The sequence below is a fragment of the Myxine glutinosa genome, chromosome 4 (assembly GCF_964187855.1).
Source record: "Myxine glutinosa chromosome 4, kmMyxGlut1.1, whole genome shotgun sequence".
NCBI lineage: Eukaryota > Metazoa > Chordata > Myxini > Myxiniformes > Myxinidae > Myxine > Myxine glutinosa.
The window spans coordinates 181,405,676-181,431,452 of NC_136264.1; the positions used below are offsets into that span (position 1 = coordinate 181,405,676).

At 46.0% G+C, this 25,777-nt stretch overlaps 1 protein-coding gene across 3 annotated transcripts in view; it reads left to right on the plus strand.

Annotated features, from left to right (window-relative positions):
- The window catches only part of LOC137416734 (sodium- and chloride-dependent taurine transporter-like), a 147,624-nt gene that overhangs the window by 43,955 nt on the left and 77,892 nt on the right, over nt 1–25,777 (plus strand). For 2 of the 3 annotated variants that reach the window (XM_068102352.2, XM_068102351.2), the window contains exons 4-8: nt 6,066–6,294; nt 7,507–7,639; nt 7,977–8,111; nt 23,678–23,725; nt 25,057–25,160. In XM_068102352.2, coding sequence (XP_067958453.2) covers nt 6,066–6,294; nt 7,507–7,639; nt 7,977–8,111; nt 23,678–23,725; nt 25,057–25,160 — 649 coding nt within the window. The remainder of the gene's footprint in view (nt 1–6,065; nt 6,295–7,506; nt 7,640–7,976; nt 8,112–23,677; nt 23,726–25,056; nt 25,161–25,777) is intronic. The other variant, XM_068102353.2, reaches the window with a different exon arrangement.

The window sequence follows — 25,777 nt, forward strand, 5'->3', positions numbered from 1 at the left end:
CAGAACGGCTTGTCCGATTAAATCCATTTTTGCAGTGTTTGTTGGGGTTGAGTAGAGGAAGGTGCCTTTCGAAAATGGGCGCGCTGCGATTTTCAATATGGCCGCCAAGGCAGCCATCTTGAAATTGGTTTCCGTCAATTTCGAGCAGAATGGCTTGTCCGATTAAATCCATTTTTGCAGTGTGTGTTGTGGTTGAGTAGCGGAAGGTTCATGGGCGCGCTGCATTTTCAATATGGCCGCCACGGCCGCCATTTTGAAATTGGTTTCCGTCAATTTCATGCAGAACGGCTTGTCCGATTAAATCCATTTTTGCAGTGTGTGTTGGGGTTGAGTAGAGGAAGGTTCCTTTCGAAAATGGGTGCACTGCGATTTTCAATATGGCCGCCACGGCAGCCATCTTGAAATTGGTTTCCACCATGCATGGGCTGAGGGGTTACGCCCGCTTTGTGGTGCTATTTATTTAGTCGGGGTTACATTGGGTGGTTTGCCATTGCCTTCCCCAGCAGAAGCCAGGCAAAGCGAAGAGGTGTGCGAGAACAAAACAAAGACATATGCACCCGTCTCTCCTCCCTCAACATTGTACATACGTGGAACACGTTAAAACATGTGCACCCCTTCCCCATAAAAAAAATCGCAACTCCCATCGCTCAGACCCTACAGGAATATGCAATATACACGCTCTCCATACAGGCCCACAATAGCCTGCCATTTTTGCACAAGCAGACTGAATGTACATTGAATCTCAATAAGAAAATCCCAATCAACCCATTCAAGTGTCTTCTCACGATACAACCACAACAGCCTGAGCCATTATGGCACTCAATGGTGAAGAATCACTTTAAAACTAATTATTCTCGAATCCACCTCCAGATCCTTACCAAAATCAAATAAATTAATCTTTGTTACACTCCAAATCTCTCCACCAAACTCCATCAAAATCCATCCAACTTCTTAGATATCGTACAGATAAATTAAAATGAAGTTTGGCCCCAGTCTTTCACGACTTAGTTGTCCAAATTGGCTGGTAAGATTTTTCAACCACCTCCCTCCCCTTACTGTACTTAGGAGATGCACGACAGCCCAGCAACCAACATTGTATTAAACCCAACCACTGTCAACCACTACACAAGACGACTTAATACTTACAACAACATTTCAGAATGACCAACTTTCAACTATCTGAGCAAAAAAAAAAAACATTCACAGATTGTATCCATCATAGACCACACTTCACAAATATAGCCATCAGCCTTCAGCGTCTACCAGGTACACACCTTAGGATTTCCACTGGGAATGGTACACACCCAGGACAGCCTGGAGCTACAGAGACCTGTCCGAGGGGTGTTTCTCGATTCTTTTGTGGACACTCCCTTTTCCAGTGTTTATTCTGCTTGCATTTGTAACATGAACCCTGTCTGGACAGGTTATCTGGTCTGTCCCCAGGACGTTCAGTAAAAGGCAGTATCTCCTCGATCGTTTTAGTTTCCCATGAAACACATAGTTTCTTTACTTTGACCTGCAATTTTGGTGTTAACCCATTCACGAACATATAAACTAATGGCACGCCTATTTATTTTACCATCCCTGAATGCCGCTCAAACACCTCCAGTAGTCTCTCTCGATCAGTGTTTCCCAACTTTTTTCGCTATGTGGCCCAATTGGCTTTTTACCTGACATGTCATGGCCCAGTGGGGATCATAGCAATTTTTTGAAACTAAAGAAATGTCAATAAGAACCACAACTTAATTCAATTTAGACTTTTAGAGTATTTAATGGAACAATATTTCTCATTTGAACAATTTGTTGGTGAAATTAATTAATGCGAGTGAAGTAAAGCAAATTTATTTGGGACAAAGGGTCTTGCGAGAAATTTTTAGAACAGAACAAGAAAATCAATTGAAAAGGCAAATGAACACTTCCGACTTCAAGGCTTTTCCATAAAAAACAAATATTTATTTTAAATTAAGAAATGAACCTCTATTAACACATTGCAATAATAACCAGGAAAATAAAAAAAGATTTGAAAACTCAGCTCCAGGGTGCTTTGCTTGTGGGCTGTGACATAAAACATTGCAGTATCTGCCAATTGAAAAAAAAACTCAAACCAGTTTAACCTAAAGCTACTTCAATGAGAGATGTTCTCCTGAATTTTCTGCACCAGTTTCCAAATCCTAGGTTCTCTTGTAGAAAGCGCACATCTAAGATCTGCCTCACATTTAAGGCAGTTCCGAGCCTTTGTCTTCAGCTGCACCAACGTTGAGAAGCCTGATTCACAAAGATAAGTTGTTGCAAAGGGCAGGAGTTTCCAAAGGCATTCCTTTGCAATGTTGGGGTAGCTTCCCATCATTTTTGGCCAAAACTCAGAGATAGAGGAAGCTTCAAAGACATCTCTGCATCCAGAATCATTTTGAAATTCAATCAGTTCATCTTGCAGGTCATCCTGGATGTCACTGACTTTAACAAGAAAAGGATTCCTCATGAGCGCCAGTCCTTCTCTCCCAATTTCTGGAAAGTACTGCAGAAATTCTTCTCAGAGACAGCTGAGGTGTGTCACAACATCCTTTGCAACGACAGGATCCAACAGCTCATTAATAGTGACTTCTGAAAGAGATTCGAACATGGTAAAGTTCCCTTCCTCAGCCTTTCGTTTCCAGTTTTCAAGCTTCTGTATAAATGCACTGAGAGTGTCAATGAACTGAATGATAGTTCTTCCCTTTCCATGCAGCTTTAGATTCAGTCTGTTCAGTTGATCAAAAATATCCACAAGGTATGCGAGGTGAAAGACCCACAACTTTTCATGGAAGGAAGCTTCAAGTTTGTGCTTTTCTTGCATCTGTAGGAAACTCTGCATCTCTTCTCGGAGTTCAAACACTTGTGCCACAACATTTCCTCTTGATAGCCAATGCACCTTGGTGCACTGGTGTAGTAAAGCAGGTTCTTATGCTCTGAATCCATTTCTGTGCACAATTGCTTGAACAGTCGGGAATTCAAAGCACTGCTTTTCACGTAGTTCACAATTTTGATGACTTGTTCAAGAACATCCTGAAGATGACATGGAAGGGTTTTTGAAGCAAGAGCTTGCCGATGAATCAGACAATGAACAGAAATGATGCCTGGAGATCGATTTCGAACAAGCGCTTGGAAGCCACTTTTTGCTCCGAGCATAGCTGGGGCGCCATCGATGCACACTCCACAGAGATTGTGCCAGTTCAGTTCCTCATGGTCAAAGAACTCTGTTACTTTTTCCATCACATCCACAACTCTGGTATTTCTTTCGAGAGAATGGCAGAATAAGAATTCTTCCTTGATGGAATCGCCCTTCACATACCGAATGAAGGCAAGAAGCTGGGAACAGGATGAAACATCTGTGGATTCATCCAACTGAATTGAGAACAATCCAAATGCAGCGTCTTTGATTTCAGCAATCAACTGTTCTTTTATGTCGCTAGACAAATCAGCAATCCTCCTTTGAACCGTATTATTTGACAGAGGAAATTTGTTGAACTTTTTTTCAGCTTCTTCTCCAAGCAGAATCCTAGCCATCTTCAGAGCACATGGCTTGATCAGAGACTCTCTGACTGTGTGAGGTTTCTTCTGTTGCGCAATGAGGAGGCTGACGGCATAAGAAGCCTCCGTAAGACGCTTGTTTTGCTGAAATAATGTTCCACTTTGATCCAAGCGCTGGCGCTTCACGTTCTCTTCCATTCGCTTGAAGAAGTCCACATCCTTATGTTGATGATGTGGATGAAACTTCTCCAAATGGAGCTTCAACTTCGATGGCCGCAAAAATGATTGATTTCCATGAACATTCTGGTAGAGGACGCATTGTCCCTTTAATTCTCCACGATCATGTAAGGATGTGAATCCAAACTTTATGTATTGCTTTTGTTTCCATTTCCAGTCACTTGCTGGGCCACTGGGGGAGAGGTGACCTGGCTTCACACTCTCCACAGAGCCCGATCCACCCATGGACATGCAACACTTCCCCACCCACAAACCTTACAGCAATGATCCCTCAACAACTGCCATTCATTTTCCACCTACACCTGCAGTACATGCAAAAAGAGATTTTCCTACCTGCCACGACTTGCATAAATCATTGCAATCCACAATCAACACAACCACCAGTAAAAATTATTTTATTGCGCACACATTTTTAACCCCTTCCACCCAGTTCACGTGATTGGCTCTCATGGCCACTCTTGCGCATCACCCATACCAATTCCCCAACTCACCTGTATACCCTCAAAAAACAAGGCATGATGAGTCGTAACAATGGGGAAAAGTAAATTTACCAACACACCCAATTACAAATAGGAAGCCCATTCAAAACCAGCAGTATCTGCTGTAGCCAATCTTTTCATTGTAACCCATGAAAATTAAACCCAGAACTCTCTTACCAAACAGAGAGCCCATTAACCAGAGCAGAACATCTGTGGAAGGTTATGCGTGCCTCTCTGGGCTTTCCCCGTCATTCCAATTTGAATGCCACAATGTTCCACAGATGCTCCGGTGGTTGTCCAGTGTGCAGTACTCATTCCCGGTCCATGAGGATTGACCCGCGTCCATAGATCAGGCCAGTATCGCAGGTCTCCATATGCTGACTGCCCAGAGGAGCTTTTCACACATACCATGTTATCCTTAGCTATACTGTCTAGAAAATAAATGCGCTGCCTCCTTAGCGTCCCATTTAACAACACGGCTTACTCTGATAAGTCCCTGATACATGGCGATCTAACCTACTCGAAACACACGGACTGGCCTTTTCTTACAACAACCTAGCTATGGATTCCCCCACCCCCTTTCCATGTATGCAAAATTTAATTTTGTATGTGATATGCATGTATGCCTTTCCATGCCAAAATTGATGAGGCATGAAAATCTTCACTTCCACAGTATGTTGGTAATGGCCAACTACATACATGATAAGTGGAGCAGCACCATTTTTCTCTATGCATATGCTTTCGTTTATTTATCTGGGCATTTTCCTGGACGGGGTTTCCCGGCAGGGGTTTTGAAAGTTTTGACCCATTGCGGTTTAATGAAGAATTGACTTGGATTCTGAATGTCTCAGATGTATTTTCTTCCAGGCTAAATATACTATTGTAGCGGTTACCGCTGGGTATACACAATCGCCTTGCACCTGCCGAGGACGCGGCCAGGGAGCGATCACCATGCCGGGCTCGCCCAGGCCGCCCGGACAGGCCCAGACGCGCCTCTCCCGGGCACGCCTGGTCTCGTCTTTCCCGGGCATGCCCAGCCTTGCCTTTCCAGGGCTCGCCCAGGACGCCCGGGCATGCCCAGCCTCGCCTTTCCAGGGCTCACCCAGGACGCCCGGGCACGTCCAGATTCGCCTTTCCAGGGCTCGCCCAGGACGCCCGGGCACGCCCGGTCTCGCCTTTCCTGGGCAAACGCTCCGGCATGACGTGTTTGAGTGTGTATATATATTGCTGCCCGATAAACGGGCTTTTCAGAGTACCCGAGTTTGATTTGTGCAATAAAGCAACTCGGACGAATTCCCGTCTTTTGTCGCGTCAATCCGTTCGACTTGCGTTGGAGCACAGCTCCTTCACTATTGTTTTTCTAAATGTGTAGTGTTGTGTGTAGTGTTGTTTGTGTGTAGTGTTGTTTTCTTTTATAAATGTTTGTTTTCAAACCTGGAATTCTTTTAACTAGTGAACTGTATGTGCCCTGAGTTTGAAAGGCTGAATGGTAGAAAGTAAAATTGTGGAAGCAACAATAGGGAAGGAAAGGGTAAGTCACTTGGCTTCATTCCTCAAGGATCGGCCCGTGAACGGTCCTAAGGATCACATGTAGTAATAACACGTGGCAGTCGAGAGGGTCATTTGGACTTTGGTTCTATGTAACTAAACCCTCAGCATTGCGACAATACCTTTTGTATTTTTCTCTCATGTCCCTATTTTTGCTCTCTCATGTCAATGTTCAAAAGAGTTCATTTAATGCTTACTGTTGTCCATTTTCAATCTCTAATGGTAATTATTTATTAAACCTTTAAACTTTGATAAACTTTTACAAAATGCATCATTGTTTCTGACTTCCTGTAGGTGTTGGATACGGCTCCCTGGTTATCCTGTCATTTTCAATCATTGACTACATGGTCATCTTATCCTGGACATTGTACTTCTTGGCTCATTCCTTCACCAATGACCTGCCTTGGGGAAGATGCAACAACACTTGGAACACACCCAACTGTGTGGAGGATGCAATGAAACACAACATCAGTTTTCAAACGAATGGCACCAACTACATCTCACCTGGTACAGAGTTCTGGGAGTAAGTAGACAAAACCCAAAGATAATGAAGCAAAGTACACAATTGTATTTCCCGTTCTTCCTCAAAATCCCCTTTACAGTCGTGGCCAAAAATATTGGCACCCTTGCACTTTTTTCAAATAACTCACAATTTTCTCGAAAAATAAGTTGAAATTGACAACAGTATTTGGTCATCCATAATACCAATTCTTGCGAAAAATGTCAGGGGCATAGAAAAGGTCCCTTTATATGGTAAGTGCCATGTGGCAAACTACAGAAAAGAAGGAAAAGAAGAAGGAACACATAGCTTGTAGAAAATGCCAAACTATAGAAAAGAAGGAACATTCCATGGTTTGTGGAAAATGAATGACTATGGAAAATATGGGACAATCAAAAATCTCGTGTGCATTCTGGACTACCCTTATGTTCTTAGGTGGAACCAGGTAATGCTCAAGAAAAGTTCATATAAAGGAGTTTCAATAGCACTAAACTTCTGGAATTTTTTGAACGTTCTTTAAAATAATTATTTATTTCAATTGATGTACTGTATATACTTGAACACAGCATTGGGGTAATGTGTTCTAAGAACTCTCTCATTCCTTTCCAGCATTAATTTGCACTGTCATCATTTTCATCAGCACAGTTTGAAGTGAAGCCTGCTATTACATCATTCCTGTGTGCATTTACACAGAATGTTGATTTTGAATCTCTAAGTAAATTATTTGGGATTCTCTTTCCAACAAATTGTTACCTTGTTAATGCTCCTAGATTTTTGGTTTCAGGACCATACCTTTCCTTCTTCTTCTAATTCTTTGGGGGCTACAATTATTCTCACCTTATTGTTGGGTCGGCCTAAAGGGAAGTTTTGTGCCCAAGTCTTTAATGAACCAGCTGGGCTGGCCTGACGTCAACTAAGTAGTTCGGGCAAGAATTTTGGAATTTGGTCATGGTGCTGGCGATAGTTCACCTACGCCTCACGAAGGAGACTGTGAGATTTTCAACGTCCACCAACTAATTCCAGTAGATGGTACAACAGTTTCACGTACATCCGAGGGATGGGGACGGCACACACATTGATGAATCACCCTACCTGTGAAACACCGTGATGACAGTTTATAGCTGGTTCAGGATTCAAACCCATGCAAGACGGTTTAGAGTTGTTTGCACACATCTAGGCCATCATGCCAGCCCTGGTTTCAGGATAATACTGTCATCATTTTCTTTCTTCTGTCAGGAGAAAGGTGTTGAGGATTTCGAATGGTATTGATGAGGTTGGCAAGCCAAACTGGAGCTTGGTTCTCTGCATGATTTTGGCTTGGATCCTCACATTTATTTGCATCTTGAAAGGAGTGAAGACTTCAGGAAAGGTACTCCCTTTTGATGACTTCCCTTCACTGTTTGTAGTAAAATATTGTAAACTTTTCACTTTCATTATTTTCTATCTCACTGATTGTTGTTATTGCTACTCTGTTAACAATGATGTTCTTTTGTAAGAGAGTAGCCACGATGATAAGTGAGCACATCTCCAGAAGGAGGGCACTCAACCCCAGCATCAAGAGAAGTGACTGTGGTTTCAGCAACAGAACCACTGTCTCAGCATTATTCATCATATCTCACTGAAGTTAATCTTTTACCATTCCCTAGATACCCTTTACATACCAGTAAAACCACTTTTGTCCAATAAATGATTCCTTCCTCCTTCAGGTTTCTTACATCACAGCCACCTTTCCCATCACCATGCTTGTCATAATGCTCATCCGTGGTGCTACTCTACCTGGCGCAGTCAACGGTATCAAGCAGTATTTGTATCCAGACATCAGTCAACTTGCAGAACCAAAGGTACGTGCTTCAGGCAGGATTTCAAAAAAAACCATTATTTGCTGGGTTTCTGTAATTAAATAATATAATTTCTAGCTTTGAGAGCAAGCACCATCAAATAATTCTAATTTATGGCATAATTAAATAGTTCACTACAATACTCTCCTCCAGTGTGCCCACCTGTCCGTTTACGGGAGTGGCTTCACCCGTTGAGGTAGTGGCTACATCCATTCTGGGAGTGGCTTCAAAAACAAATCTCCACTATTTTGTTTGCTCCAAATAGCTCTGAGGCCTCTTTTGTTGGGCTCGCACTGTCTGACACCCTCATGGCTTTATCTCGACTCTAATTCACCATTTGATTTCGGTTATAATAGTCGCTGGGATGGTTATAGACTCGGTTTCAACAAAAGTTGAGAAAAATCAGTGAAATGTATTCCAATCGCCATTTTGAATATCTAGTCGGACTTGATGTTGGGATGGGGAAAGGAGAGAGGGGAGGCGGTGGAGAAGGGGTTAGGGTTGGGTTCTCTACAAGGAATTAGTTATTGTTGTGTGATTCCCCCTCGGTTAAGACTGGGGAAATCACGAATAGCCAAAGCTTAACTCCGAGGCGACGATCAATGGCAGATTTCGCTATACATATGCACGGGGGCTAGAAGGAAAGAAGAAGAAGCGGCGAGATTTACCTCACGGTCCGCGCGCACCAGCGTCTTCACGCTGTGGAAAGTAACTCACGAACGAAAACCGAATTATGTACAAAAAGAAACAATTTATTATTCGGAACCTGAGAACAATGGACACGACGATAAATAACTAAGACCTAGTTTGGGATCCCACTCATAGACTTCAACAACAGCACAGGGGAGGAATCAATAAAAAGCAATCGTTGTGTTTGTGTTTGTGTTGGCTTAGCTCTGTCTGTAGTCAGGTCGGTCAGGCTCCGTCCGACGCGGCTCTGGTCAGCGCGAACCGCTCGGTCCCGTCTGCGGGCATTCCACCGGCCCTCAGTGCGACCCGAATGGGTCACATGCAGCTCCAAGCGCAGTCGTCCGACCGCGCCCCGGTTGGCACGAAGCAGGCCTCCCCACGCCCCCGTTCACCAGGCCTCAATGAGTCCCTGTTCACCAGGCCTCTCGTGCCAAGCGAGCGAGCGAGCGTGCAATGTTCTCCCGGCTTCGGCACGGTCACAGTGAAATGCAGCTCGTACGCTCGCCATTTGCACGTGAACGCCGGGGAAGAGAATCGTCGGTGCTTCAACGTCTTTCCAACGTTCGTCGTCGGCCAACGAGCAAGGCAGTGTTCGGATCACAAGGGAAAAGGTCCAAACGGGAGGGAAAGGCAAAGCAGTCCGGACAGGAAGGAAGCCAAAAGGAGAAGCTCTAAGATGTCGGCCAGCAGGTGGTTTTACCGATCGTCTCATGACGTCAGCTCTCTCTCCCCCCCAAACAGTGCGTCGTTTACTTGTGACCTTTGGTGCCTTCATGCGTCACCTGCGCTTCTCCTCCAATGAGCATGTTGCTTGTTGTGGCTCTCTCGCGCCTTCCCCACTGATTGGCTGAGCGTCTCGCGCCCCTGGTGTTACGTCATCGTGTGGCACATCATTGTCGGTGGCCAATCAGTGTGGCACGTCCTTCATCTTCCCTACTATCCAATCAGCGACCTGCTTCCAACTCGCCCCTCCCACCTGTCAATCACGAATTCTCCTGGGCGTGGCTCTCGGCCTGCCTGTTCGATGTTTGCTGCCCTGCCGGTGATGTCAGCCCAAGTGCATGATCGCTTGCTGTCTGTTCGTCTGTAAGTCATTGTGACGGCGGGGGAATTTAATTATTGTGGTGCTCTATTGGGCCTAGCTAATGTATGTGATGCGTTGCCATAAGGGACACTGGGCTGATCACAGAGGGGACCACACACAATGGAATTAGCATAATCCCTACGCTAGTTAGAAAGCCCCGCCCCCTCGTGGCGGGGACGAAGACACAAGCTTAATCCGACATTCGGGCTACATAACTTATTTCATCAAGATTCCCTATCACGACAGACGAAGCACCTACCTATGCAGATCTACCTAAATCTACACATATGCCCCTACCCAAAAGTCATAACATTATTTATAATATTACTTCTAAAAGTACAGCTACTGAATACTGAAGTTAGTTAGGGATCGGACTGTAGTCTAGTTATATTTTTTCATATTCTCGGGGTGTATGTAAAGAGTTTAGGACAGGCGTGTTCACTATTTTCCAACTATGTAATTAAAAATACTTTGAAAAACTTTGTACGTAATAAATTGTATATGTGGACTAACTCTGGAATGCAATATTTATTAAATAATAACATTTGGTTTTAAGTGTCGTGAAAATCAAGTGCAGACACGACTTTACCTCTGGGTAGGCTTTAATATCATTTAGATCGATAATATCTCCTGTAACAATACATGCAACAATAGGCATTAAATCAGAGCATTTCAAGCACAGCAATGGTAGCTTCGATATAACAATGGTTCACGCAGCGCAGCCTTTGGGGGCGTACATACCATTCAACTACTGGATAATGTCACAGTGAGTCCCGCCGGAGTGTCCGCACGCCCCGAGTGTCCCGGGTCTTATAGACGGCCCCCCTTTTCGTGGCGAGCATCCCTGGGTTCACCTTGGTATAATTTCACTACATTCTCCCCGTCGTTAAAACTATACTACCGCTCGGCAGTTTGCAAGCAAGCATCAGCAATGAACCAAAGGGTTACGTCAATCCACGTCAGTCGGTCCACCCGTAGCGGTCGGGGCGGCGAACCTCCCGGCCCGTTCGTGTTCGGAAACTACCGGGCACGGCGTCCCCTAGCCCGGAGTCCCCCGCGTCGGAATAGCCGCCGGAGGTTGGAGTGGGAGGGGGCGCCCCCGCGCCTTCGGGCACGGGGGCGGGGGACGACGGGAGTAACAGCGGTAGTTCCATAGGGGAAGCTTCGATAGAGTCCATAGACTCGTAGACGGGTTCGTCGGTATCCCTGTCGTCGTCCCCACAAGGGGCGAGATGGCGTACGGAGACAGTAGACTCGCGGCCATCCGCCGTTAACACGCGGGCATGCTCGGGATTAGCCTGGAGGACCTGCACCTTGTCAACAAGGGGGTCGTACTTGCTAGTGCGAACCGCTCGTTTGAGATAGGCGGGCCCCGGTTCAGCAAGCCAGCTGGGTAAAGACTGGATACTGCCGGAGCTTCTAGGGTGGTGGAACAGTCGTTCGTGAGGAGTCTGGTTGGTGGCAGTACATAGGAGAGCCCGGATCGAGTTTAGAGCGGCAGGCAGCGACCACGCCCATTTATCGAGGCCTCGGCCGAGGGTCCGGAGGCTTAGCATGACGGCCCGCCATATAATCCCATTAAAGCGTTCGATCTGTCCATTAGCTTGGGGCCGGTACGGGGTGGTGTAGCTCGAAGCGACGTTATGTTGGAGCAAGTAGCCCCTCACTTCCTGGGACAGGAACACCGCACCCCGATCGGTATGCACGTAGGCCGGATACCCGAACATAGAAAACAAATTCTGCAGGCACCGAATAACCGTGGCAGCCGACATATCCCCGCACGTGTAAGCAAAGGGGAATCGGGAATACTCATCGACGATAGTGAGCAGATAGCGAGAGTTGCTCGACATTGGCAGCGGCCCTTTGAAGTCCATCGCCAAGCGCTCCCACGGTCTAGTAGCCCTAACGAGTGTCCCCAGAGGGGGGCTATAAAAACGCGGTTTGAGTTCCGCACAGATCGCGCAGTCACGGCAGATGCGGCGGATGTCCTCCATCGAGTACGGCAGATTGCCCGCGCGCACAAGGTGCGCGAAGCGCGTTACCCCGGGATGACACATAGTGCTGTGCAAAGTGCGCAGCCCCTCCAAAGATACGATCCCCGCGCAAGTGGCCGGCCTCGATAAGGCATCAGCGACCAGGTTATCCTTCCCCGGGCGGTATTTGATGGTGTAGCAGAAGTCGGCGAGTTCAATACGCCAACGGGTGATTTTCTCATTCTTAATGCGCTGAGCATGTAAGGTGTCGTACATAAACGCAACACTCTGTTGGTCCGTGATGATTTGGAAACTCCGCCCAAGCAGGTACGAACGCCATCGCCGAATTGATTCGACGATCGCGTACGCTTCCTTTTCGACAGACGAATGCCTCCGCTCGGCGGAGGTGAGAGTCCGCGAGAAGAAAGCAACAGGGCGGCCTCCTTGGGAGAGAGTCGCCGCTATCGCATGATCCGAGGCATCACTCTCCAAAACGAAAGAGGCACTCTCGTCAATCGTTGCGACAGCGGCGCCAGCAATGTCGACTTTAAGGCCCTCGAAGGCCGCCAGGGCGGCCGGGCCCAAGGGGAAAGTGTCGCAGGCCACGAGGGGGCGGAGCTTAGCGGAGAAATTTTGCACCCACTTTGAGTAGTGGGCGAACAGCCCCAGGGCGCGTTTCAGCGAAGCCCGATCGCTAGGCGGAGCCATATCGAGCAAAGGGCGCAGACGCTCCTTATCCGGAGAGACGGAGCCATGGGTCACGGTGTACCCCAAAAGGTCTACCGTGCGTAGAGAGTATTGACACTTCGCCGCATTCATGGTTAAGCGATATTTCCGCGCGACCTCGAGGAAGCGTTTTAGATTAGCGTCGTGATGCGCCTGGTCATGCCCACAAACCGTAAGATTGTCCAGATAGACAAAGACATCGGTCAAATGCTCCTTTGCAACGAGGTCATCCATAGCTCTCTGAAAACAAGCGACGCTGTTCGTTACCCCAAAGGGAAGTCTCGTGAACTGGTACAACCGCTGACCCGATTCAAAGGCTGTAAAGACGCGATCAGCCCTAGAGATGGGGACCTGATGATACGCACTACGTAGATCGAGTGTGCTATAAACGGAATACAGGGCCACCTGGCGTACTAGGGCGTCCATCAGCGGTAATGGGTAGGCATCCAGTTGTGTAAATCGATTAATCGTTTGCGAATAGTCGATTACCATTCGCCTGCGGTGGGCCTCACTCCGCACCACTAAGACTTGAGCCCGCCACGGTGACCTACTGTGTTCTATGATACCGTCCTTCAAGAGCAGGGCCGTTTCTTCCGCAATGAATTGCGCGTCCGCGCGAGAGTAGCGCCACGATTTGATGGCTACAGGGGTACAATCAGTGGTCAGGTTGGGAAACAGTGAGAGTGGCTCCATGTCCATTTGAGCGAGGGCACACACAGCGAGCGTGTCCGGCCCTCCGAAGTCTATTTCCAAATGACCATGCCGCTTAAGGAAATCAAGTCCTAACAGAACGTCAGCGCATAAGGCCGGTAATACCATGAGATACACGTCCGGGAACGTGCGTCCATTTATCACAAGTTTCAATCGACACGCCCCTTTAGTGCTCAACCGAAGTCCCTGAGAAGCCATAAAGATCCGACGGGTTGTCCCGAGAACCGGCCACCCATGTTGATGCACGAGTCGCTGATCAATAAAACTATCCGTGGATCCCGTATCAATCAGAGCTTGCGCAAAAACGCCCGCGACTGTGAGCGGAATGAAGGCCTGCGCTAGGCCGGCAGACCCGGCAGGTATAGTTCCGGCCGGGCGAGAAGATCGCGCCTCGCGGGTGGATCCCACGCCGGCAGCAATCCTTCGGGCCTCAGCAGGAGCATTGAAGTCAGTTGGCTCATCGGTAGTTCCATTTGCCAGAGTGGGTGTGGGGTGGTCATGAGAGCAGCCGCCAGATGGCGCTCGAGCCACGGGAGAAAGATCTCTGCCATCTGCAGAGTCATATGCCAAAGCATGTAATTCGCAAAAGCTTCCATGAGATGGCGCTCGAGCCACGTGAGAAAGATTTCTGCCATCTGCAGATTGACATGCCAGAGGGGGAGCATGTAATTCGCAAAAGCTGTCATCAGATGGCGCTCGAGTCACGTGCTGCGTTTGCCGCACTTCGCGAGGCATTTCCAAAGTAGGAGCATGTCGCTTGTTTGAAGTAGGCGTTTGAAAGCCAGTCAAGGTTGGATGCTCTGTGACCGGTCGCGTTCGCGCCATTTGTTTCGGCGGCCCGACGTATCTCACCAAGGTCGGGCAAGAAGCCAGGGGCCCGCGAGGAGGAGAGCGGCTCATCAAAGCTGTGCAAGGCGCCCCGTCCGGTGCGCGATCCGTTGGCTCAGCGATGAGCCCATTCAAGGTCGCTCGGGAATGCATGCCCCGAGCGGCCTTTCTGCAGACTTTTGCAAAATGGCCTTTGGTAGAGCAGAGGTGACATGTCGCCTCTCGAGCCGGGCATTCAGAGCGAGGATGCTGCCGATTGCCACAAAAATAACATTTTGCATACCGGGCAGTCCGTGGCCTGGCAGCGGCGGCCGCAGTGAGGCAGGATGCGGAGTCCGCTTCCGGAGCACCCAGGGGCTCGGCCGTCGTGGGGGTCTGGTCCTCCTCCGTATCCTCGGCGGTGGCCCTCTCGGGTCGCGCGAGTTGCGAGGTCCCCGCCACGACTCGTGGGTGATCATATGCGGTCAATTGTTCTCGAGCATCTGTATATACGCGTGCCAGCCGTAGTGCTTCTGTAAATGTCAGCTCCGCGACCTCCAGGAGATGGAGCCGCAGGACTCCAGAACTAATTCCGGATATGAATGCATCTCGGAGCAAATCGTCCTGCACTTGCTCGTGAGTCCGAACGTCCTGCACGCAATCTGCCAATAAGTAGCGCAGCTCCTGGGCAAAGCGATCGATCGATTCAGACGGTTGTTGCCGTCGCTGAGAGAGTTGATGCCGGCCGTGCACAGCGCTCCGTTTCTTTACGTAGAGGCGCGTCAGCTCGGCCAGGGCCGTATCATACGTCTCAAATCGAGAAATGGTCTTATAAACAGTGTGATGGACCTTGGACTGTAACACGGACAGCTGCATCGCAGCGGTTGGCTCTGTCTCGTGAGCAGCGAAGTAATTCTGCAGCGTGTTGAGCCAGTGAGCAAACTCCGATGCAGATCCTTCAGCTTGAGGGTCGGCACCGAGAATCGGAACCACGATCATCTTGTGGTCTGCCATTCGGCGAACTAAATGATATTAAATGTCGTGAAAATCAAGTGCAGACACGACTTTACCTCTGGGTAGGCTTTAATATCATTTAGATCGATAATATCTCCTGTAACAATACATGCAACAATAGGCATTAAATCAGAGCATTTCAAGCACAGCAATGGTAGCTTCGATATAACAATGGTTCACGCAGCGCAGCCTTTGGGGGCGTACATACCATTCAACTACTGGATAATGTCACAGTGAGTCCCGCCGGAGTGTCCGCACGCCCCGAGTGTCCCGGGTCTTATAGACGGCCCCCCTTTTCGTGGCGAGCATCCCTGGGTTCACCTTGGTATAATTTCACTACATTAAGCAATTTCCAAATTGTAAAGCGAAGTGTATTCAATGCTTTCAAGTTTAAAAATGCCCAGCAGAAGTAAGTTATTCAAGGAAGTTATTCAAGGCAGGTTCTCACCTCTCCCTCCTCTCAAGTCGTCAATCAAGTCAAGGTAGAAGTGTCACTCTTCCCCCTACCTCCCGCCTCTTCCCTGTGTGCGATCCTCTGCCCCTCTCCTCTGTGTGTGATGCTCTTCCATGTGCAGTGTACAAACGGGAAAAGAAAATGTATTAAAATAACATGGTGTACTCCAATCTACCCATAAAATTCCCTTTTTAAGGCCATTTTCCCTGCTAGAGCGGTGGTTAGCCTTGCGGCCCATGACAATCATCATGGTTCCCCTTTTGAGGCAATGTTTTTATGACCGGATGCTCTTCCTGACGCCACGCAGGGATACGGTGTACCTGTTCTAAACCGAGGCACACACTGGCATGTTCATCCCAGCACGCTGGTACCCAATTTGCCGACCTTGGAAGGATGACCAATCTACCCATAAAGATGATTCAATAATCTTGGTGATTATATAAAATAACCACCTTTAGAGGCCATTTTTCCCCGCAAAGCAGGGGTTGGCCTTTTTCGGGAACCGTGGTTGTTGTTGTTTTTTGGTCCCCTTTTTGAAGCAATGTTTTACGGCCAGATGCCCTTCCTGACGCCAACCCTTTTTGCCGCCTTTAACGACAACCAGGGCATTACCAGTGAACTGGTACTCAATTAGCCGACCTCGGAAGGATGACAGGCTGAATCAACCCCCCTGGCGTTAATTCAGCGATCTACTGGGATTCGAACCCAGGATCCTAGGATCCTAAGCCGGCACCCTAGCCGCTAGCCCAACACCAGGGTGATTATGTTGGGTGTTAATCCAAAATTTGATGCAATATTCCACGGAGGATGGAGATGTAATTTTGGCCAGATGTACAAACAACAACAACATGCATTTTAAGGCCATTTTCCTTGCTAGAGCGGGGGTTAGCCTTGGGGTCCCCATGACAATCTTCTCCATTTTGCCCTATTTTCTGCATCTCCCCTTGTTAACCCCCTTGCCCACATTTCTTCTTCCACCACCTTTGGCCAGATGTACAGAAGAGCCCTTTCCTGTATCTGCTTTTCCTTTTATTCCTTGAAAGTAATTCTACTAATAGTAAGATCTGGAGATGTGATGTCATCTTTTTAGTTGGCCTGCACTAGTCAGGCAAGTTATTATGCCATTTCTATCATTGTTAATCTTTGGGTGAGTTCTCTCTCTCTCACTCGTCTTTTTATTTATTTCTTTTTTTTATTCCTTTCTTCCTCTCTCTTTCTTTATTTTTCTCTCTTTTTATTTTTTCTGTTTTTTTCTTTCTCTCTCTTTTCTCTCTCTCTCTCTCTCTCTCTCTCTCTTTCTCTCTCTCTCTCTCTCTCTCTCTCTCTGTCTCTTCCTCTCTCTTTCTCTCTCTCTCTCTCTCTCTCTCTCTCCCCCTCTCTCTCCCCCTCTCTCTCCCCCTCTCTGTCTCTCTGTCTCTCTCTCTCTCTCTCTCCCCCTCTCTCTCCCCCTCTCTGTCTCTCTGTCTCTCTCTCTCTCTCTCTCTCTGTCTCTCTGTCTCTCTGTCTCTCTGTCTCTCTCTGTCTCTCTCTGTCTCTTTGTCTCTTTCTCTCACTTCCTCTCACTTCCTCTCTCTTTCTCTCACTTCCTCTCTCTTTCTCTCTCTCTTCCTCTGTCGTTCTCTCTCACTTCCTCTCTCTTTTCTCTCTCTCCCCCTCTCTCTCTCTCTCTGTCTCTTCCTCTCTCTCTCTTCCTCTCTCTCTCTCTCGCCCCCTGCTGGCCGTTGGTGAGTTGGGTGTGGTGTCATGGCCGCCGTGTGCAGCTGCTGTGTGTTGTGGTGAGTCGTCCGAGTATACCTTTCTCCCATCTGCCCCTCTCCCTCTTTCCTTTTCCACCCTACGTGTTTTGTGCGCTGGCTTTTTTCCATTTTTCCTCTCCTCTATCCACACGAGAGAGAGACTGAGAGCAGGCCCATTTTGGGTGCAGCCTACCCGCTTTAACGACGCGTTGTGGGCGTTTTTTTTCTTATTGCTCATAATGCGTGTTTTGTTTTTCTTTTTTGTGTGATTTTTTTCGGTTTGATACCTTCTTGGCCGGTTCAGACAAGAAGGCGAAGGTAATATCGCCGGTATGGCGAAAGCACGCTCTCGTTGCGATGGCTTTGAAGGCTTAACCAGGAAGCATGCGTTTGTGTGCGTGCCTCCGGATGGAGTCCCTGTCGAGGACATCATCCTCGCTGTAGGGAGCATTGTTGGGGATGAAAATATACGTGCAGCTTCGCGTCACACCACCAGAAAGTGGTGGTGTTCGTTTCGGACGAGGAACTCGTCCATGACGTGGTAAGTGCGGGGATAACCACGGAAAGTGGTCACTTTATGATGGTGTCGCCGCTATTAACTCCCACGACGAGAGTGGTTATTTCCAACGTACCACCATTTATCCCAAATGACAAGTTAATGACCATGCTATCACCGTACGGTAAAATAGTATCAAGGATTTCAACAATCCCTCTTGGTTGTCGGAATGTACGTGTTAAGCACGTAATGAGCTTCCGCAGACAGGTGTATATGGTCCTTCCAGACCGTGGGGACGACACAGGCCTCAACATCACCTTCAAAATTAATTTTGAAGAGGCAAATTTCCAGCTATACGCATCGTCCACCACCTTAACATGTTTTCAGTGTGGAGCGTATGGACATTTAAAACGTTTTTGTCCCAAAGCCTCGTGTGTCAGGTGTGGCAAGACGGGTCACACCGTCATAGTTTGTAAGGAGGAGGTTACGCCACTAATTAATATTCCCAGTGGGAGGGAGGTTAACGTTGCTCCACTAACTAATATTCCCAGTGGGGGGGGGGGGGGGGGGTGGGGGGAGGTTAACGCTACTCCACCGCTTAAAATTCCTAATGAGGCTGAATCCAGTGTTTCATGCACGAATGTATTTATTCCTCCTCAGCAGAATGTTGAAATGGACACTGATATTAAATTGGGGATGAGTAAACGAAGGGCTCCGGATGATAATGACTCATCTGGAGCAGGTAAAAAGGTCGTGCTCGATTTGCAGACTGTTGGTGGGAAAACTCTTCAGGATGCACCTGGAATCTCTCTGCAAAGTGTGGACCAAATAAATAAAGAAGAAAACCCAGACAAGAGTATCAGGATTCAGCCTCTAAAACAACGCGCTTCCATAACTCACACAGACGACGTTAATGATGTAAATAAATCAGGCCACGAGTCTGTGAAAGGTGCATCATTGATCCAAACGAATGTCGTCGAACAGGCTGACATCCATAATAAATTTGCCAATATAGCAGATAAGGGTGGAAACATAAATCCACAGGAATGTGGGAATAATGATTTCATGCCATCTGAGGAAATCAGTAATCAATGTGCTGATGTTTCCCAAACATAACACTGTGCGGACCCCCCAGACAAGGGAAGACTAGTTTGCATAGCAGGAGAAGAAAACGGTATTGACCCAGACCTCATTGGACCATTTTCTGATTTATCAGAATCGGAAGAGGAGGTAGAGGTAACAGCGTTATCACAATTAATGGTAGATCACCCCCCCAATCCCTCCCCATCTTGTTCTCTCATTTCTCAATGAAACGTATAGACAGCGAAATGTCATCATTGGGGAGCATTTCCCTGATTTGGCTCCCTTTATTCAGGCTGCAAAACTAGTCATAAAAAAATCTGAGGAACTAAACCTAACAAAATCAGTTTCATGGACTAAAGAAAATCATAACAAAGGCAAAGAGTGAGTACTCACAGCGTCAGACAAAATTTACTCATGAGTGATGAAGACGCTTAATCTTGCAACACTCAATATAAATGGTGGTGGGGCTAGTCACGTCCGCCAGATCCAAGTGAATAGTTTATTCAAACGGAAACAAGTTGATGTAATATTACTGCAAGAAACTCATATTATTGAGAAGGTTGAACATGACTGGTGCAGCATGTTCAAAAGTAAATGTTTCTTCAGTAATATGTCATCTGTATCTGCTGGAGTTGGGTTTTTGTTAAAACCAGGGCTTGTACCTGAATCTTGCCTCTTTCAGGTGATTCGGGGACGTTTTGCCTCCCTAGAATTGGTGATCAATAGCCTGAAGCTTATTATTTTTAATGTATATGCACCAAGTGAGAGTACTGACCATAAATTCTTCTTTACTGAAGTGATAAACCATTTAAATTTGTTTGACCTCAATCAGTACATATGCATGGGGGGAGATTTCAATTGTACGCTAGAGCCCAAAATGGACAGAAATTCACTTGAACCACATCCCGAGGCCCATGGTGACCTCTCCCAGTTTCTTTCAGGTGGGGCTTTTCTTGATGTGTGGCGATTGATGCACCCAAATGACCGGCAGTGCACATGGTGCCGATGCTCAAATGGCCAAGTATCCTTAGCGAGGCTTGACCGATGGTATATCACCCCACGATTAAGGAATATTGTAACCTCCTCAACTATTACCCCCTCCATCTTCTCTGACCACCACATGGTCACGATGGGCCTATCTTTCCCTCAATTCAAACGGAGGAGCGCCTATTGGAAATTCAATACAAGTCTTTTGGATGATACCCTGTTTAAGGAAGCCTTTCGCATTCTATGGATAGCTATAGTTAGAAAAAAGCCCCTTTTTGCTTCCACTAACCTTTGGTGGGACAATATGAAAACTCATATACGACTGTTTTGTCAACAGTTTAATTCGCATATCACTCATGAAAGTCAAATCACATTGGCTCGGTTGGAAACCGAAATTCTAAAACTGCAAAACAAAATGGCAGAACAAGAAAATGAGACAAATTATAAATTGCTCCTTGAAAAAAGGACCCAACTTCAGGAACTATTACAGGAGAAGGCTGCAGGACTATTAGTTAGACTGAGAATAAAAAGCATTAAAGTATCAGATAGTCCTAGCAAATCCTTCTTTCACTTAGAATCTGAAACGAAGCCTCCTCAGCTTATTTTATCAGTTAAGGACCCCGGTGGGAATGAAATTACAAATTCTGATGGGGTAAAAATCACTATTAGAAAGTACTATTCTGAACTATTTGCAAAAAAAGATATATATGAGGATAAAATAAAATGTTTTACCTCCCATCTCCCATCCCTAACTGGGACTCAACGCCTGGAGCTGGATGTGCCTTTAAGCCTTGATGAGTTACAGCGTGCCCTGGTTGAAATGGAATCTGGAAAGGCTCCGGGAATTGATGGCCTACCAGCTGAGTTTTACTTGGAATTTTGGGCCCGGAACTTTTGAATGTATTCCAAGAATCCTTGCGAAAAGGTGTAATGCCACTAAGTCTAAGGAGAGCAGTGGTGAGTCTTCTCCCAAAGTCAGGAGATCTCTGGCGGATGGAGAATTGGAGACCGGTTTCAATAATGTGCACTGACTATAAATTGTTTTCGAAAGCAATGGCAAATCGTTTGAAGAAAGTCATTGGTGATCTGGTTTTACCTGATCAGACTTTCTGCATCCCCAGTCGTTCGATTTACGACAACATTTTTTTCGTGCGGGATTTAATGTATGCTTACCATGACCAAAATGATTTTGGAATACTTTTTCTAGACTTTGAAAAAGCCTTTGACAGCATTGACCATGTTTTCTTGTGGCATGTTCTTGAAGCATGCGGTTTTGGGGTAAATTTCAGGGCCTTTATAACTCTAATGTACACTGACATCTCCAGTATAATTAAGGTGAACAATGAACTGGTTTCCCCCATAAAGGTTCAGAGGGGGGTACGGCAGGGTTGCCCAGTCTCAGGTTTGCTTTTTGCGTTAGCAAAGGAACCATTACTTTGTACACTGAGAAAGAATATCTCTGGCCTAACCTGTTTTCCTGGAAGCCCACCATTGACTATATCGGCCTATGCAGATGATGTTTGCGTCATTATAAAAAACCACCAAGATATTGTTGCTCTTGTAAAGTCCTTAAGAACCTTTTTCATGGCTTCGTCTCTGAAGGTTAATTGGATGAAAAGCAAAGCTCTTTGGGTGCCATACCTTAATAGTTGCCTACCTGTCTCAACACATCTACCTGCTCTTCCAGAAAACTTAGAGTGGAAAGCAGATGGTGTTGATTACCTTGGTGTGTCCCTGGGCTCTACACAATTTGAGAAAAGGAATTGGGAAGGTGTGACTGGAGAAATAGAGAGGAGGCTGAACCTGTGGAAAAGAACCCTCCCGCACCTTTCATTTAAGGGCCGTGTCTTAGTGGCAAACAACTTGGTTGCTACAACCTTGTGGCATCGCTTCATTTGCCTGCAACCACCAGAAGTGCTGCTGGACAGGATACAGGCCAAACTTGTGGACTTTTTTTGGGTAGGCCATCATTGGCTGCGGCCAAACGTAATATGCCATACTTCATCTGAAGGTGGTCAGAGCCTTGTTCACGTGTATATAGTGAAATCCTGTCTCATGGCCTTTCGCCTGTGCTCCATTCAACGCCTCCTATTTGTTGAAAACCTGCCAAACCATGCCTTGGCTTGTCATATTTTACAGCAGGTGGGTTGACTCGGCTATGGTCTGGAAGTATTCCTGACTCACCTTAAGTATGTTGTAGAAGTAGAATTTCTTTGTTCTACTACTAAAACGTCAAGAAACTCGTTTTAGCAAAATCAATGTTTTATTCACTTTAGAGAATTTGTTGTATACTAAGCCGAGATCTTTAATGAGTCTTTGTTCCAGTCTTTGTTGAAGCTCGTTCGGTAGGTCTTTGTTGAAGCTCGGTCTGTAGGTCTTCAGAACTTCACAGTTGGTCTCCCAGTTTCACTGAACTCCAATCGCAACTTTCTCTTGGTTATAAAGGACCAAACTCCTTTGATGTCACGGAGCATGCAGGGTCAACCCAGGGGTTAATACCCCTTGGGACATGAGAGCCTGCAAGCGTCTCTGGTTCCTTTATCCAAAAAGCCTTATTTAGCCATAGTTTGGGATAGAAAGCTAAAAGTGCTTCATACCCCTTTGAGAGGTCATTTTTGTATGACCTGTCTGAGGGGGAATTTTGCCCATGGTTAAAACTGTCAGAGAGGTGACAGATGCATTTTCTAGCCTGTGTTCAGTGGACTGAACATAGGCTATTTTTGATAGACAGATGGCAGTCCAAGAGCGTTACACATTCTGTTCCTTAAATTAACTCTCTCTTGACCACCTGTTAGCTCTTTAACAGAAGCTAAATAGTTCAAGAGGATTCACAGTTTTACCAAACTGCACCACAGAGCATATTTGCACCAGATCACATTCTGTAGTTTTAGCAATATGGTCAATATGAATATTTTATTCCACAACAATGTGAATACATCAACGTTCCCCATATTTTACCAGAGCCTTCTCAGTGCCTGGGAAAGACTTTCCGTGAGCCGTAAAGCGGACACTTACTCCCCAGGGATGTTCGAGGTTGAACCTCTGTTCTTCAATCCTCTCTTCCCTGATGTTCTCAAGAGTCGTCATTTGTGCCAACGCTTCATTGATGCAGGCATAAACAAAGTATGGCACCTTTGGCCAAACTCCGGTGTCGGGTGGAGGAATGTGGAGGAAATTTCAACCATGACGGCGACTCGGTCCAAGAGGACAATTGGAATGATTTTGAGGAAAGTTGTTCAAAAACGTCATCAGTTACAGATTTTTTGGACTCGGAATACCTTTGGACACCCCAACGAGTCCCCTTTCCCGAAACTGATGTTTGACTGCTTTCCCAAGGAACTTCCACCTGTTAGCACAGGGACAAGTGAATTGCATGCTGAGAGCAGCAAGAGCCTGTATAAGTGGTGTTTATCTCAAGTTCTTGGTATTTCTCCGTTAAATGAAGTAGCACGTTGGAAGAGGCTACTCCCTGCCGGGCCCCCCAATGAACCTGTATGGGAATCAATGTATTGTAAGCTGATTAACAAAAGAACAGGAGATCTTCAGTGGCGCCTTGCCCACTGGATCATCCCATACAATACATATGTATGGAATTGTGCCCCAATATCTGCATGTTGCCCCTTTTGTTCTGTAAATGAGGATGTTTTTCATTTTTTTTATTGGTTGTGAAAGACTTTTTCCATTATTTAAATGGTTAGACTTTGTGTCGATCAAAATGAATTTCAGATTTACTTTTCGATCCTTTATTTTGGGCTCAAAAAGAGACCGCAACACAACAAAGAATATGACCTGTTGTGTTTTTTTGTAGCTACAGCAAAGCTTGCTACTTACTTGTCCAGAAAGGAGAAGCGTAATGGTAAGCCCCTTCATCAATGCAATGTCATGACGCTTTTCAATGCACTTTGTGCTGCAAGGCTAAAACATGAGTTTGAGTTTTCCAGGATCATGGGTGAAATTGATGGATTGTAGAAAAATGGTGTTTGGAAAGTGTCTGTGAAGTCCGCCAAAATGAGTTGCTATTATTTTTCTCTTAATTGATCATAATTTCTACACTTCGTAGTATTGCTGCAGAAGATTTCTTTTGATTTTTTGTAAAATTTGAACTGATTAACGCTTGTATCTGTATTGTTTCCTCACTTTCATCGTTTTCTCTTGATTTTGGCCTTTTTGATTTTATACACTGTACATCCATGCACTTTATATTTTTGGAATAAAAGGACGTCAAAAGTCTCTCTCTCTGTCTCTTCCTCTCTCTCTCTCTCTCTCTCTCTCTCTCTCCCCCTCTCTCTCTCTGTGTCTCTCTCACTTCCTCTCTCGTTCTCTCTCACCTCTTTCTCTCTTTCTCTCTCTCTCTCCCTCTCCCTCTCCCTCTCCCTCTCTCTTTCTCTCTCTTCCTCTCTCGTTCTCTCTCACTTCCTCTCTCTCACCTCTCTCTCTCTTCCTCTCTCTTTCTCTCTCACTTCCTCTCTCTTTCTCTCTCACTTCTCTCTCTTTCTCTCTCACCTCTCTCTCTGTCTCTTTCTCTCTCTCTTTCTCTCTCACTTCCTCTCTCTTTCTCTCCCTCTCCCTCTCTCTCTCTGTCTCTTTCTCTCACTTCCTCTCTCTTCCTCTCTCTTTTCTCTCTCTGTCTCTGTCTCTCTTTCTCCCTCTCTCTCTCTGTCTCTTCCTCTCTTTTCTCTTTCTCTCACTTCCTCTCTCTCTTTTCTCTCTCTCTCTCTCTGTCTCTCTTTCTCTGTCTCTTCCTCTCTCTCTTTTCTCTCTCTCTCTTCCTCTTTCGTTCTCTCTCACTTCATCTCTCTTTTCTCTCTCTCTCTCTCTGTCTCTTTCTCTCACCTCCTCTCTCTTTCTCTCACCTCCTCTCTCTTTCTCTCTCACTTCCTCTCTCTTTCTCTCTCACCTCCTCTCTCTCTCTCTCTCTCTCTCACTTCCTCTCTCCTTCTCTACCCCCTTTCATCCTTTCCCGCTCTCTATGTTTGTCAAATCAACTAATTATGGGCTAATGATGTATGATGTTTGCTGTGTGGGATTTTCTGGTACCATTTTACAAACCTCTTCAATGTGCTGTATTTAAAAAGCAGAAACTAAATTTTATTTTTCATTCCTTGTAACACCGACTCATGAGCTTAAGAAATGTAAAATGTCCTTGCTTGAGGTTTTATTGAAAGAAGCTTTCCACTTTTCCCAAAGGTTTGGACGGAGGCAGCGACACAGATATTTTACTCCTACGGTATTGGCTTTGGCATTATAATTACATGTGGAAGCTACAACAAATACAATTACAACAGCTACAAGTGAGTCTCACTTTTTACATTATACATGTTGATTTGATACACTGTAATGAACATGTGTAGGTAAAACAATAACAATTTTAAACATTAAAATGTCAAATGTTATTGTTGAAAATTGCTTCATTGAATACTGTACAAGAATGAAGTGGTCTCCAAAAGTTGAAGTGGTCTCCAAAGGAGTACTAAATTAAGAATCAAACAAAGCACCAAATTTCAAGCAGAAACGATGCCATTCAGAATGTATGGCCCATTATCTTGGAAACTCAAAAATAACAGCAGCCTTGGATCGTGTCAGGAAGTGTTTTCCACAACGAGAAGCATTCTTTGAACAACGTACACTACCGGTCAAAAGTTTTAGAACACCTCGATTTTTCCAGTTTTTATTGAAATTTACGCAGTTTAACGTCTCAATGTACTCTAAAATTAAGCATAGAACAAATAAACAATTGGAGATAAAAAATAAATCATAGAATCATTTTACTTAACAAAATTTAATTTAAATTTTTGACTCAGCAAAGTAGCCACCTTTTGCAGATATAACCGCCGAACACACTCGTGGCATTCTTTCTATAATGGCAATCAAATATTGTTCGGGAAGTTCTTCCCAGCACTGTTGCAGA